At 55.3% G+C, this 15,814-nt stretch overlaps 2 protein-coding genes across 3 annotated transcripts in view; one reads left to right on the forward strand and one right to left on the reverse strand.

Moving 5' to 3' along the window:
- DNAI2 (dynein axonemal intermediate chain 2) overlaps positions 131 to 15,814 on the reverse strand; it is a 105,054-nt gene continuing 89,370 nt past the window's right edge. The window contains 4 exon segments of the mRNA XM_018064030.1: positions 131 to 865; positions 2,683 to 2,736; positions 2,738 to 2,885; positions 2,887 to 2,906. Coding sequence (XP_017919519.1) covers positions 737 to 865; positions 2,683 to 2,736; positions 2,738 to 2,885; positions 2,887 to 2,906 — 351 coding nt within the window. The 3' untranslated portion in view covers positions 131 to 736.
- The window catches only part of RGS9 (regulator of G-protein signaling 9), a gene marked incomplete at its 3' end in the record, with an annotated part of 59,621 nt that continues 57,355 nt past the window's right edge, over positions 13,549 to 15,814 (forward strand). For both annotated transcript variants that reach the window (XM_018063883.1, XM_018063882.1), the window contains 2 exon segments: positions 13,549 to 13,760; positions 14,154 to 14,226. Coding sequence is in view for 1 of the 2 variants with exons in the window: in XM_018063882.1 (XP_017919371.1) it covers positions 13,704 to 13,760; positions 14,154 to 14,226 (130 nt within the window).

Consider the following 15,814-nt stretch of genomic DNA (forward strand, 5'->3'; position numbering starts at 1 on the left):
CGATGCCCACCTGCCTCCAGAATCCGTTTCTCCCTCTGCTGAGGAGGAATAGTCAGAGCAGAAATCTTCAGCGACTTTATCAAAAGAAAGACAGAGATAACTTGAAAAGCTTTGAGTACAGGAGGCATAATAGGCACTAACCTTTAGTACTGTCATTATTATTATTAATAATTGAACTTTACGAGCACGAAGATAGCAGAAAGCTCGCTGAATTCACCTGGCTTGTTTCATCCGTCGTCTCTCACCCTTTTGGAGGTAAACATCTCCCAGGGAAGTTGCTTGGGAAAGACATCTTAGAAGTGGACAGGCTTTATGTTCCCCAGCCGTATGTGGGTGGGGAGGTTCAGTAAGGGAGAATGAGAGATCCCCGCCCTTCCCCACCCACAGGCCTTCCCAAGCCCCGACGGTGGCCGTGGCCAGCCCAGGGGAGGCTCTGCAGGCTTGTGAAGGGAGGTGCTCGTCGGGGCAGCCCTTGAGAAGCTGAATCCACGGGGATGGTGGGCTTAGGGGGGCTGGCTGAGCTTGGCTGAGGACCGGCTTGGGGATGAACCTGTGCCCCTTCCCTCCCTCCGAGGGGAGTCGGTGGGGACCGGGGATCTGGTCCCCGGGCGAGGGGGCTGGGTCGGAGTCCCTTTGCCCCTCCTGTCCCCTCTAAGGAAGGCGGTCAGCTCCCACTTGTAACACCAGGGCGGTGCCCAGAGATGAGATAGAGGCATGCGTGAGAGCTGGGCTCTGGTCAGGGCTGACCTCCCAGCGCTGGACTCTCTCCACTGCCTCCTTCCTCCCCTTCGCCGTCGCCTCTTTCTTCTTCTGCTTCTTCCTCTCCTTGCACCTCCTCATCTGTGTCCTGGCTTGGCTGTTTCAGCTACGGAAAGACAGCAGAGACTCGTTGGTGGGCAGGACTTCCTCGCACCAGGACGTTAACCCCTGAGCCCGGGAATGCTGGGCACCCAGGAGGCCATGCAGCCAACACCACGGCCTCAGGGGCTGAGAGGGCACTCGGCTCTAATGGGCATGGATGGCGGGCACCTGCCGCTTGCTGCCTGGGTGGCTGTGAGCTACCTCCCCCAAGATTCACTGGCCCCCCTGCTCTGAAGCCTGGTGTGATTCCTTCAGGGCAGTGGCTGGGATTAGAAATAATTCAGGTGAGGACCCAGCAGAAGATTCTCTGTTCTGACTCCAGCACGTCTGGCTAAGTGCAGAGACGCAGAGATGCATAGGAAGCCTGCGGCGAGCGGCAGAGGGAGGGGGCCAGGCTCAGTGAAGCGTAAGCCCTTCTGAGAGTCAGTGTCTCCATCCAGAGTGCTCCAGCCGCTGTGGGGAGCGCGTTCAGGGTACAGCAGGCACGGAATCAGTGGCCACATTGCACTTGTCTGGCGGACCTTCTGGAGGGCCCAGCGTGGACGGCTTGGGGAGGCCCGGGCTACGGGGTCAGAAAGCCTGACTCCAGCCTCGCCTTGACCCCCCCTCCCCCATCCCGGACCACCGGATGGTGTGAGAATAAGGCCACTCGAATCCGACTGCTTCTAATGCACAATGTGCCCACAGAAGTCACTGCTTGTCTCGAGACCCAGCGACAGGGATGCGGGGAGCAGTCATGAGTTGGAACCCGTCAGCTCCTCGGCATGCTCACCTAGCTTCGGACCTGGCCACTCCCTTACTGCCTGAAGACTGGCCACCCAGCCCCTCTTGCTGCTGGGGGCTGGCTTCATGGGCCGGTGATGGCCTCACCCCTGCTGCAGCGCTCTGTTTTCACTGCCTCGAACTTCTCAATACTTTTTATTTTTGGCTGAGTGGCACGCGGGATCTTAGTTCCCTGACCAGCGATAGAACCCGGAGCCCTGCAGTGGAAGCGTGGAGTCTGAACCACTGGACCCGCCGGGCAAGCCCCTTGAGCCGCTCTGTGTGTTTTCCTTCCTCCCCTAACAAGGCAGCCAGTCTTGCCGACAAGGGCAGACGCTATTCCACGCTCACTTGCTCTTCCCCCTGGCACGTTGGGCTTTTACTCTTTCTCATCTTGGCATCTTATCCCTGGGCCCCTGAAGGTAATGGTCCAGGCAGACCACATCTTTTCCTTCCTCTGCCCCCTGGTACCCAGGAGGCCCTGGAAGGTGACCAGACACCGCCTTCATCACTCAGCCTCCTCCTGTTCCAGATGGAAATGAAGGAATTAAGACGTGAAGTGACCAGCCCAGGCGACACAGCTAGAAAGTGCTTTGGCACAGGGCCATGGCTGGATGCCGCTGTCTGGTGGCCTCTAAGTTGGGCCGACTCTTGCATGGATGGCCTAGCTCAGGACCAGTCTCACCCCCTCCTGCCGGGTGGGGTCACCACGGACCTCGTAGGCCCCTCTGCGCCCTCCAGGCCTCCAGGCCCCCTCTCCTTTCATAGCTTATGTAGCCCTGGGTCCTCATCCCGTTGGTCACTTGCATGGAGTTCAAGGTGCCCTCTGGGGTGTAGGCAGAGGATTCTGAGAAGCTCAAGGAGCTGGAAGCCTGTTTGGAGACTTAGAATTCCCCAGGAGGAAGGGAGTCACTCTCCCCATTTGCCAGACGGACAAAGGAAGGTCTGCCTGGTGGGGCCACTTGCTCCGGGCTCCCCAGGAAGTCAGCAGGCAGGCAGCCGGGGCCCCGTGGCTCCCTCCCGCCCAGCCCACCCTGAGCCCCTGCGCAAGGCCCCTACAGATTTGGGCTGCTTCTTCATGGCTTCCGCCTCCTTCTTCTTCAGCTCCGTGAAAGATGATGTCGAAGAACTCCTCTCGGCCGGTTGGTGACCAGCTCCTCCAGGTTCAGACAGGCGGCTCATCCCTCAGCTCGTCCCCGGCCCTCGGCCTTGCCTTCTCCTTCAGGCGCATCTCACGGTGCCTGGCCTCCAGGATCTTCTCCCCGCGTCTCACGCTCGAATATCTGGGGCACAAGGACAGGGAGGCCGTGGGAGGCCGGAGGGCGATCCAGCTCCCAGTGCAAGGGGACCAGTGGGCTCCCCTCACTCTGCTCAAGGCAGCCCCACAGAGCTCTGCTCTGGGCTGATGGCAAGAAAGTGGGGGCTAAATACTGGGGCTGGCAGGAGGGGAGCAGGGATGCCAAATCACGCAGTTCCAAGGAATACAAGTGCCTGACGCCGGTGTGAAGCATGCTCTGGTGGTGTGCAAAGCTGCATCCCTGGGCCCCGGAGGACCAGTTCGCACGCCCAGGCGGAGCAGGAGGGCCCCCAGAATCTCAGCACCAGGGCGTTTCAACCCTCTCGCTGTGGCCATGGCTATGGGAAGGCGTCTCCAACTCTCGGCCAGGGTGACGGATCTCAGCGCCCCAGGCCCCCTTCCCCGATCAGTCCTTCCAGCTGCTTCTCCATTGGCATCAGTCAAGCTTCTTCAGACAGGCTCGGCTGCCCAAATGTATACTGTTTACAATTAGACAAAATGACCAAGTCCACTGCTTGGATCTGAAGAAACCGAGCTTGGAGAAGTCAAGAGACTTGCCAGGGCACTGGGCTTCCTGAGCGGTGAAGCCGGGGGGTTCAGACACGGCCACACCCATCTCTCAGGCCGCATTCCCTGACCCTCCCAGAATGTCCACCACTTCCCAGGAGGTGTGGAAGCGCGTCTGCCCTTTGCTGCCAGCCCACTCGGCGGGGCCAGCCAGGCCAGAGGCTGGTGTGCCCACCTCGCCGGGGCCCCGTACCTACCGCAGAAGCCATGTTCTTCTCATTTCTGTGGAGGTGCACAGCCCGTTGGAGACCTCCAGCAGGTGGTCGTCCCCAGCTGGGAGCCGCAAGCGATGAAGCACCCATTGTCTTCCCGGAGGCAGAAGAGGGCTTCGTCACAGACCTGCTGGAGGGCCGGGCAGACGCGGGAGCCACGTCCTTCTGCTCGTCTAGCATCTGGGTCTTGGGAGGCTTAGCCCAGCAGCCCATTCAAACACCCTGGGGACTTCCCTGACCGAAGGGGACCCCAGCCTCAACCCACAGGAGGGTGTCCACACGCAAGAGTCGGTTGCAAGACCTGTCACTCCAGCCTCCATCTCCCACCGTACCCGGCCACCACAACCACCCCCCAATGGCCACACAGATCGCATGTGGATCCTAGTTCCCAACCAGGGATCGAACCTGTGCCCCTGCATTGGAGGGCGAGTCTTAACCATGGCGCCAGGGAAGGCCCTCCAGCGCCCCTTTCATTCTGTGTTTCCGCAGCCCCGCTGTCTGCCACGCCCCAGCCTGCAGGTCTCGCCCCGCCCCTGCTGATAAGATAAGGCTGGCTCAGCTGGGAGGCTTCACTCGGCCCAGGCTTGGCAAGGAACAGGCCTGGCTTGGCGGGACAGGCCTGGCGGGAGGAAAGGCCAGGCTTCTGAGGGCGTGGATGCACCAGGAGGGGGTGCACGTGACCTTCAGGCTGAGGGCAGGGTCACACTGCTTGAACAAAGTCCCAGATGTCCAAGGCTCCGTCATCTTGGTGGTGAAAAAACCGCCGGCTCACGGGGCTCCAGGCGGCCATCAGTGGAGAGGCCATGGGTACTGTAGGGAGCCAGGACCTCTGCTCAGGGACCACGGGGGGACTGGATGCAGGGAGAGCCTGCTGAGCTGAGACCCGCTATCCAGCCCTCCCCGGCTCCTGGTCTCAGCCTGGAAGTTCTTCCTGGTGTCTGACTTCTAGCCATGGCCAGCCACCACCCACGGTTCACAGTTTGCACTGTAAAGGGTTTTGGTGTTTCTCCTATGGGGGGGCATTAGGGGGCGGGGAGAGAGCGGGGGGGCATTAGGGGGCAGGGAGAGAGCGGTGGGGGCATTAGGGGGCCGGCGAGAGAGCGATGGGGGCATTAGGGGGGGGAGAGAGCTGTGGAGGGCATTGGGGGGGCGGGGAGAGAGCCGGGGCATTAGGGGGGCGTGGGGGAAAGAGCCGGGAGGGCATTAGGGGCGGCGGAGAGAGCCGGGGGCCGTTAGGGGGCGTGGCGGGGAGAGGGCCGGGGGCGTTAGGGGCGGGGAGAGCGGAGGGGCGAAGCCGGCTCGCAGGCCCGAGCCGGACTCCAGACTCCGAAGGGCGCGCGTTGCTGGAGAGGACAGGGTCCCGCGCGGCTGGGCGGGGGCGGCTGACGCGGGGGCAGCAGGGCCCCGGGGGCTGTGAAGCTGGGAAGGGTCACAGCACGCGGGCTCTGAAGTCACTCACGACGAGGACGAGAGCCTGCCGCGGGGGAGACACCTGGCAGTGCGAGGAAGCGGAGCGGCGGGGGTGGGGGCGCCCCAGGGGAGCGGGGCTTCCAGCCTGGGCGGGTGGGGGGTGGCGGGTGGGGGGTCCTCTGCTCTGGGCCGGGGGCGGGGTGCGCAGTGGAAGGCCCTGCGGGGGCTGCTGCTTGGAGTTCTTGGGGGGCAGAGGGCAGTTCGTTTAGAAAGAGGGTCCCATGGGGGTGGAGAGTGTGCGATGCAGGGGCCGGAAGGGAGGTGACAGGAAGCTGTCCCGGCCCCCGCGCTCCCCCGGGGACGCCCATAGTGCAGCGGGGACCCGGGCCCCTGGGAGCTGTGTGCCACACGCGGGCGCGGGCCAGCCCAGAGGAGGAAGGAAGCGCTCGGGGGGGCTTCGGGGCCGCCGAGGTCAGACCCGGGCCGGGGGAGGCCAGAGCCGACCGCAGGTCCAACATGACCCAAAGCCGCCCCCTGCGCTGAACGAGGAGGGCGGTTCGGGAGGGTGAGGGGGCAGCGCTGGCTGGAAAATGAGCTCAGATCCCCGTGGCCTTGGGGTTTCAGGGGAGGGGCGCCGTTTTCTCCCGGGAGGCAGTAGGGAGCCACAGAAGGTCTTTGCGGGAGGGATGCTGGCAGTCCCTGCGGAAGATAAATTCTCTTGAGTTTGGATTTAAAAAAAATGTTGGTCTGCAGGGCAGCCTTGGCTTTGGTCCCAGAGAAGCTGCCTACCCAAGGAGCGGGGAGGCAGGGGGATAGGACTGCTGCCGCCAAGGTCAAGGTGCTGCTCACGTTCCCGGGGAGAGAGGGGGGCGGGGAGAGGGCAGAGAGGCGAGGGGTGGGGGTGGGGGGAGCGGCGGGGGGGTGGGGGACCGAAGTTCCCCGTCTAAATAAAGAAAGTGAAACTGGCGGTGGCCGTGAAATGGGCCCTCGCAGGTGCGCCTTGTGTCTTCACTTCCTGCCGTCGGTCAGCTTCCTGAGCCCTCCAGAGGGGCTCTTCCCAGGAAGACCAGAGCCGGAAGGAAGCAGGGCGGGAAACTTGGAAAGTCCCTGACTCGGGAGCATCAGTTAAAAGGACTTGGAGACAGAGCTTTTCTCTCTGATCAGGGCGTGGCTGGAAACCTGAGCTTAGTCTGAGGGTCCCGCGGGCCTGCGGAAGCCGGAAGGAGACGGGATCTCCCGGCTGGCCCAGGGCAGGGCGGGCAGCGCTGGAGCGATGCTGCCTGTGGGAAGCCCCGGCTTGGGGGGAAAGGGCTTGCCCGTGGGATGAGTCACCTCCGCCCCAGGACGGAGGGAGCAGAGGGCAGAGTCGGGGTGGGAGGTCGGGGTGGGAGCGGCCTACAGCTCCCCCGCTCCGCCTCGTCTGTATTCCACAGGCGCTTCGCGCGGGAGTCGCAGAGCCCCGCGGCGGTTCCTCTGGACTTCGGACCTGGCCTGCTGGGTTGGAATCTCATCAGCGCTCCTTCCTAGTTCTGGGCCAGGCCTCCGGCGGTGTACAGGTTCTCTCTCGAACACGGAGCGGGTGGGAAGGGCATCCATGTGACATGAGGACTAACTCTTGAAAACACGCTTGGGATTTCCCTGGCGGTCCAGTGGTTAAGACTTTGCCCTCCGACAAAGGGGTGTGGGTTTGATCCCTGGTCGGGGAGCTAGGATCCCACAGGCCTCAAGGCCAAAAAAAACAAACTTAGAATATTGTAACACTATTGTAACTAAAGTCAATATTGTAACTAAACAACAATATTGTAACTAAAGTCAATAAAGACTTTAAAATAGTCCACATTAAAAAAAAAAACAAAAACCTGTAGAAAAGGGCCTTCCCTATATTAAATCCAGGGGCTCCAGTCCACTTCTTTCCCTCCTCCATCCCACTTCAACTCACTCAAACTTTTCCTAGACTACATGCGAAGTTCAAAAATTCGCTTCTATTTCTACATTTTCAGTAGTGAGCATATATTTACAGGGGAACAAGCTGCTCTGACATCTCAGCTCCAGGCTGAAGTGCTAGAATAGGGCTGGTTTGACTCATCGGGAGAGTCTCTCTTCTGGGGAACAGAGGATGGGACAACATGGTCCTATTTGCCTCTGATCATCTCTAGCAGGTGTTTCTGGGAAGTGTGTGCCCCGGAGTCACTGCAGGAGCTCTTCTCCTTAGGTTGGAGAGGATGGAGGGGAATCATTCCTTATCATAGAGGGGCATCCTGGAGGTGACTGGGAGGTCTCGCTTGGCTAAGATCATTCTACGTGGAGTTCCTGAAGCCACATTCCCGTGTTCCTACCTGCTTCCATCCCCGACTCACTCACTCACTCACCTCACCTGGAAGCCATGGAGTTGCAACTCAGGTTGAGAAACAAGACGTCCTGTTACTTCTGAACTGAGCTGATCGGTTTCGATAGACAGGCGGGATTTAATCAATTGTCTTGCAAGGAAAGCAAAGTTTCATCAAACTCCAATGTATTTTCACCACACTATTCTCCTTCTCTCATGCATCTTGGACTAAAATAAAACAATGTAGGTTCCACAAACATTTGGATGAATATAGTCACTTATCCTGAACACCACTTCGACTGCACAGGTTTTCCTTTCTCCCCCCACCTTGTCCAATTCATCAAGTCAACTCCCATTCGCTACTCAAATACAATTTATTTCCATCCCAAGCCATTCCAAAAAGGACTTGTGGCGGACCAAAACCTAGAGAATGAAACCAATCATACATGAATTCAAATAGGAAGACAGATTGGAGAAAAAAACATGAAAAATTGAACATTCGTTCCAGTTCCTGCAAGAGAGCCTGATGCCAGATTTGTTCTGCTGCTCAGGGTGGGAAATGCCTGGGTACACATCTCTTTTTGACCAAGGAAAAGGATATGCTGTGATTTCCGTTTTCATGGAACTAAACTTGGAAGGAGATTTCTTTTGTGGTGTTTGTTAGACAGAATAGACACTGTCTTGACAGTAGTTTGGGGTCAAGTCAGATTTTTTTCAAAAAGAAATCCACGTGATTTGTTCCTGTAATGACTTCTGGTAACCGCTGGAAAGCCTCACACTGTAGATTTGCCCAGAGATGCCGATTCGACGTGGGCATTTGAAAGCACACCGGTGGAAGAATTTTTGGAGGCAGGTGTTATTTCGTAACGTACTGGCCACTGTTTTCTTTGGCGTCTTTGGAAGTGCGAGCATTATGTCGTGACTGTCGTCAGCCAAGTCCTCACGATTTTTAATAGGATGCCTTTGGGAGAATCCTGCGACATGCAAGTGGGGACTAAGGAGGAGCTGGGGATGTGGCCGTCTGGACACGGGTCCGCGTGGTCTAGTGCTCGTCCACACTCTTGGTTCGTTTATGCCTTTCCTCTTTCAGGGCTTCCCCGGTGGCTGAGACGGTAAACAATCCTGCAACGCGGGAGACCTGGGTTCCATCTCTGGGTTGGGAAGATCCCCTGGAAAAAGGAAAGGCTACCCACCCCAGTATTCTGGCCTGGAGAATTCCGTGGACAGAGGATCCTGGCGGGCTACAGTTCATGGGGTCAGCTGCACAGAGCTGGACACGACCCAGCGACTTTCACTTTCACGTTATGCCTCTTTCACGGTTGGATCAGTGAGGCGCACAGGAGACGCTTGATACAAAATGCGTGTGCGCTTAATCGCTCAGTCGTGTCCGACTCTTTGTGACCCCCTAGACTGTAGCCCGCCAGCCTCCTCTGTCCATGGGGATTCTCCAGGCAAGAATACTGGAGTGGGTTGCCACACCCTCCTCCAGGGGATCTTCCCAAACCAGCGATCCAATTCAGGTCTCTTGCATTGCAGGCGGATTTTTCAGCATCCGAGCCACCAGGGAAGCCTTAATGTAAAATGGTAAGCTGTAAATTAGAACTCAAGACAAGGAAGGGGTTCCCTGGTGGTCTAGTGGTTAGCACAGCCTCACCCCAAGCTGTTGAGTCAGAATCTGCGTTTTTACAAGATCCCTGGGAGACTGCTATGTGCATTAAAGTTTGAGAAGGTTGAAGAGCGGACTCTGGGGAGCGCTGAACAACTCTGACCGGGGGCTGGGATTTCCTGAGGTGACGAGTCTTGCCTGACGTCCCCAGTGGGTCAACGGTAGGTTTGGAATCAGCATCCAGGTGCCCTGAGTCCTAATTATGTTCCTTCTTCCCACCCTACCTTGTCCCCTTCACCTGGGAAATGAGGCTGCTTGGCGAGATCCTTGTTGGAGTCGTAAACTGTGCGGTTTGTCACCCGAGCAAGGTCGCCTTAGAGAGTGCCAGAGGACCGTGAACGTCTGCAGGCTGGCAGGCGACACACAGTGCCTCAGGTGGCCACTCTGCCCACCTAAGCTTCTCCCAGTCGACAGAGCCCGCTCACAGCTGTTAAGTAAGTTAAACAGCAGAAATATCCAGTGACCAGATGATCGTAACGTTCTATCTTTTCAATAAAATCTGATTCTCAAGGAAACTACACACAATCTCCTAATAGACAAGTCACCATCTCACCTAATTGAGAAAACAGAAAGCCTAAGGCAAAAAATGAAAGAGTGGGGAAACAGGTTCGCCAGTTATGAGATTCTGCAATCGGTCTGCTCTCCCCACCCCCGGGAGTCTGGGAGCCTGGCTGAAGCGGGGCTTTCCCGCCCTCGTTATGCTCCCTGGCGGCTGCCTGGCCGGGCTGACGTCACATCTGCTGGCTTTCAGCCAAGTCATCTCCGGATGAGTCAACCAGCCCTATTCTAGCACTTCAGCCTGGAGCTGAGATGTCAGGGCAGCTTGGCAGGAACTCCGCTCTTCCGCTGGGATGGGAACCCGGTTATCTAGAGCCTGGTTTGTTGACTGCGCCTCTGACGGCAGCTGCCCAGCTCTAGGCAAGGCCCCGTTTTTCATGGAACGCTGCTGCTGGACCTGGGAGGGCTCACCCTGTCGGAAACTGGGGGCTTGAGTCGCCCCTTTACAGATGAAGAAATTGAGGCCGGGGGGAGGGAAGTGGCTGTCAGGTGACACTGCTTTAATTCATTTTGTGCTCTTTCTGTTATACCATCTTTCAGTTCAGTTCAGTCGCTCAGTCGTGTCCGACTCTTTGCGACCCCATGAATCGCAGCACGACAGGCCTCCCTGTCCATCACCAATGACACTAATATTAGTAACAGCCACAACTGGCACCTGCCGATTGGCGTCCTGTCTATCACGTAGGCAGTCATTGTGCCATTCCCATTTCACAGAGGGGTTAAGGAACTTTCTCGGACTCACACAGTTGGTTGGTTAGTAAGTAGCAGTGTGGCAATGTGAGCCCACATAATCTGACTTCAGATCCCATTCTCTCACCTCCATTGACTGCTCCAAGAGTCCTCACATTATTCTGGAAGGATACAGGACTCAGACCATGGGTGCAATGGAGCCACTAGAGATGGTAACTTTTAACAGTCCCCCCAAACTGTGGTTTATCTGACATTCACCACTTGTCAGTTCCGGTTCTAAGTGTTTTAAAAACATTGTTAAATTTTATATTGGAGTATAGTTGATTTACAGTATTGTGTTAGTTTCAGGTATACAGCAAAGTGATCCAGTTATACGTGTAAATAGATACGTCATTCTTTTTCAGATTATTTCCCATTTGGGTTGTTATAGATTACTGAGCATAGCCTCTCTTCGCGACCCCAGGAGCCGTAGCCAGCCAGGCTCCTCCGTCAAGGAGTTTTCCAGGCACAAAGACTGGAGTGGGCTGCCATTGCTGCTCCAGGGGATCTTCCTGACCCAGGGATCGAACTTGAGTCTCTTGCGTCTCTTGCATTGGCCGGCAGATTTTTTGCTCTTGCGCCGCCTAGGAAGCCCTCATTAACACTCTCTGCTGTATACAGTAGGTCCTTGTTGATCATCTATTTTATTTATATATAGTAGTGTGACCTGGGATAACCACGATGGTGTGGTCACTCACCTAGAGCCAGACATCCTGGAGTGTGAAGTCAGGTGGGCCTTAGGAAGCATCACTACAAACAAAACTAGTGGAGGTGATAGAATCCCAGCTGAGCTGTTTCAGATCCTAAAAGATGGTGCTGTTAAAGTATTGCACTCAGTACGCCACCAAATTTGGAAAACTCAGCAGTGGCCACAGGACTGAAAAAGATCAGTTTTCATTCCAATCCCAAAGAAAGGCAATGCCAAAGAATTCAAACTACTGTACAATCAATTGTGCTCATTTCACATCCTAGCAAGGTAATGCTCAAAACTTCTTCAAGCTAGGCTTCAACAGTACATGAACTGAGAACTTCCAGATATACAACCTGGATTTAGAAAAGGCAGAGGAACCAGAGATCAAATTGCCAACATCCACTGGATCATAGAAACAGCAAGGGAATTCCAGCAAAACATCTATTTCTGCTTCATTGACTACGCCTTTGTGTGGATCACAACAAACTGTGGGACATTCTTAAAGAGATGGGAGTGCCAGACCACCTGACCTGCCTCCTGAGAAACCAGTTTGCAGGTCTGGAAGCAACAGCGAGAACCGGACATGGAACGATGGGCTGGTTCAAAATGGGAAAGGAGTACGTCAAGGCTGTATGTTGTCACTCTGCTTATTTAACTTCTATTCAGAGTACATCACGTGAAATGCTGGGCTGGATGAAGCAGAAGCTGGAATCAAGATTGCTTGGAGAAATATCAACAGCCTCAGATATGCAGATGACACCACCGTTATGGCAGAAAGTGAAGAAGAACCCAAGAGCCTCTTGGTGAAGGTGAAACAGGAGAGTGAAAAATCTGGCTTAAAACTCAACATTCAAAAATGAAGATCATGGCATCTGGTCCCATCACTTCATGGCAAATAGACAGCGAAAGAATGGGAACAGTGTCAGATTTAATTTTCTTGGGCTCCAAAGTCACTGTGGATGGTGACTGCAGCCATGAAATTAAAAGACACTTGCTCCTTGGAAGAAAAGCTATGACAAACCAAGACAGTGTATTAAGAAGCAGAGTCATTACTTTGCCAACAAAGGTTCATATAGTCAAAGCTATGGTTTTTCCAGTAGTCATGCATGGATGTGAGAGTTGACCCACAGAAAAGGTTGAGTGCAGAAGAACTGATGCCTTTGAACTGTGGTGTTGGAGAAGACTCTTGAGAGTCCCTTGGGCTGCAAAGAGATCAAACCAGTCCATTCTGAAGGAAATCAACCCTGAATATGCATTGGAAGGACTGATGCTGAAGCTGAGGCTCCAGTACTTTAGTCACCTGATGTGAAGAGCTGACTCTTTGGAACAGACCTTGATACTGGGAAAGATTGAGGGCAGGAGAAGGGGCGGCAGAAGATGAGATGGTTGGATGGCATCACTGACTCAAAGGACGTGAATCTGAGCAAACTCCCGGAGACAGACGACAGAGGAGCCTGGTGTGCTGTGGTACATGGGGTCACAAAGAGCTGGACTTGACTTAGTGACTGAACAATGAGTGTGGGCTTCCTGGTGGCTCAGCAGTAAAGAACCCACCAGCAATGCAGGAGATGAGGGTTTGGTCCCTGAGTTGGGAAGATCCCCTGGAGGAGAAAATGGCAACCCAGTTCAGTATTCTTGCCTGAAGAATCCCAGGGACAAAGGAGCCTGTGGAGGGCGACAGTTTATGGGGTCGCAAAGAGGCAGACATAGCATATGTGTGCGTGTGTGCGTGCGTGTTAATTCCACATTCCTAATTTTATCCCTCCCCCTCCCTTTCCCTTTTGATAACCATCTTTGTTTTCTGTGTCTGTGAGTCGGTCTCTGTTTAGTAAATCAGTTCATTAGTATCACTCTTTTAGATTCCACATATGATATTTGCTAAATACTTTTCACATGCATTAGCTCAGGTGTCCTAAAACCAAAAACAAAACTCCCCCTCCCAAAGAAAAACTCACAAGGAGGGAGCAGCAATGTCACCGCTGAGATGGGAGAAAGAAGCAGAGAAAGGTTACATAACCGGCTTGAGCACAGGGGGAGTTCAGAGCCAGTCCACCTGGCAGGGGAGCTGCATTCCTCCCCGCTAACCGCACTCCACTGCCGGTTCACCGGGTTATCCATTCTGTCCTCGCAGCGCCCGACACACAGACAGGCGTCAATCTCCATCCACTCACTTTTTTCCAGCGAGATGAGGAGACACGCTCAGAAAGTTCAAGCAGCTTGCTAAGGCCCATGCAGGGATCTGGTGGCAGCCCAGCTAGGGATGCAAGTGCCGGGGCGCGCTGTTCACGCCCTCGGGCCTTGGTGCTGGGTCCAAGCTCGCCCTGGACCACAGTGCATGCGGGCGCCCGGGACCACGGAGCATCCTGGCGCCCCGGGCGCACCTCATCTGCGGCGCCCCCGGCCCGCCGGCCCGACACCGCCCCCTGGCGCCAGGTGGCCGCCAGCGCAGCGCTCGCCGGGCGGGTGCAGCGCGCTGATAGGCCGGCGCGGATTCGGGTTCCCGGGGATGCGGGTCGGAGCTCGGCGGGCAGCCCCGCTCCGCCTGGGCTCGCGGCCGCGGGCACGCTCTCTGGGGGCTTCCCCTTCCGTCCCGTGCGTCCCGGTTCTGAGTCCCAGGGACCAGGATGACCATCCGACACCAGGGCCAGCAGTGCAGGCCGAGGATGGCGTTTCTGCGGAAGGTGAGCGCGGTGCCATCAGCCGGGCCCGGGAGGAGCGCGGGGACCACCTCGGGGAAGTGCCGGCGGGGACGTGGGCAGGGCTGGGGGCGGGCCTCGTGGGGTGGGGGGCGTCCCTTGTGGTCTTAGTAATCGCAGTATCTCAGCTTCCACGCCCCCTCATGGTCCATATTGGACTACGTGGGCCCGACTGTCCTGAGGGTGTCTACACTCCACACTTGTCCGAGAAGCTTCCAGTGACCCCAGTGACCCCCGGGGGGAACCTGCCCAGGAACGCACCTGGCATAGCGCCTTCTTTCCCTGGATCGGGCCCCCAGCCCCTACGGCCACTTCGGCGCATTAGACTGCCCACCGGACACTAGAAAGATAGGTTTGACTCCTGTCCCCATTTTACAGGCAAGGAGACTGAGGCGAGTGAGGACCAACACTGGAAGAACTGTCGGTGTGATACAACAGTCTCCTTACAACGGTAGGCACATAATACAGTGTCTGGTGGGAAGGGGCTTCAGATTCTGCTCCAGGAGGTGGGAGGACCGCGGAGAAGGGCGCCTTGAATGTTAGACCGAAGGCCGCTGCATCGGGCTCTGCTGGGCCCAGGAGAGGCAGAATGAAGATGCAGGGATGCACCTTGTCTGCAGGGAGCCCTCTCCGGTTGGTGGGAGCTCCCCCTGGCTGAGATCTCCGTGGAGAGTGCCAGCCACCTCATGCGAGAAGCACTGTGAGCAGTGCGGGGTGGGAGGGATGTCGAAACCATCCCTTCTGATACTTTTGGTGACTGTCTGGATTCCTGGAAACATTTGCGGTCACAGCTCAATGAGCCGGAATCTGAGAGTGGTGGTGCCAGGCCTGCCTGAGGGGTCAGACAGGCCAATGGTGACCTCTTGTTACAGCTGGGAAGCTGTGGTCTGGTCATCTCTGTGTGTCTGCGTGTCCGTGTGTTGCGGAAGGGGTCTTCAGGAGGGGTGCACGCAGGGCACGGAGATGATGGGGGCCCGGAGGAAGGCCACAGCAACAGCCTCTGTGGAGAGCTTTAAAGTCTAGGTAGGTTTTCTGTTGGTGGACAGTTTCTGCTTAAGAAAAGGAGATTAAGAACGTTCTGAGATCCTAGGCGTCAGTCATATATATATATATATATATGTGATCTTTTTTGCACTTCGGATTGATAACTTTTTTATATTTATTTCCAGGTCTTAGTTGTGGCATGCAGAATCTTCTAGCTGTGCATAGGAACTCTTTAGTGGAGGCATGTGGGATCTAGCTCCCTGACCAGGAATGGAACCCAGGCCCCTGTATTGGGAATGCAGAGCCTTAAGCCACTGGACCACCTGGGAAGTCACTGACTAGAACTTTTTAAAGGGAATCATTTCAGTGGTTCCTTTAGAGTTTGGTTGGCATTGGTGTGTCCTCTGGAGCCTGGTTATCTCTGTGGGAACTGTGTAGGTTTCTGGCCCTACAGGATGGAGGAGCAGACACTGGAACAAGGACACTGCCATGTCTTGTTACTGTCGTCCTTTGACAGGTCTTGCTTGAAATTGCAAGTTTAGTAACATACTATTAATAGTACGTCACTTCAAAGCTCCCCTTGATAGAGGTTTGGGCCAAAACTGCCTCATTAAGAGATTCTGTTGTTACTTCAGTAACTACATCATCATGAATAAAGCTGAAGATGTTCCTTGTACCGAATTTTATTCTATAATGTTAGGGCAAATTTCCAGTGACTGTTATTTCATGCACACATACAACATTCTTGAGTGTTTCTCAACCTCCTATTTATCGGAGGAAATGTTAATCACGTTTTACTAAAGTAGGTCCTTGAACAAATTTCCTAGGTTTGTCATTAAGCAGCCCTGAATTGTTGAATTTCCACTTGGAACAATTTGTATTTTTTCCATGTAATTGTTTCTATGTTTTATAAATAATACATTGATAACACTGGCTCAATGATATTGAGACGGTATCTATTCATGATATATGTAGGAGGAAGGGCAAGGGTTCACTTCCTTTTCCAAATGTTAATGGCTTGTAGTACTTCATTATTTATGGACTGATTTCTCAAT

Source organism: Capra hircus, chromosome 19, assembly GCF_001704415.2.
Source record: "Capra hircus breed San Clemente chromosome 19, ASM170441v1, whole genome shotgun sequence".
Lineage (NCBI taxonomy): Eukaryota > Metazoa > Chordata > Mammalia > Artiodactyla > Bovidae > Capra > Capra hircus.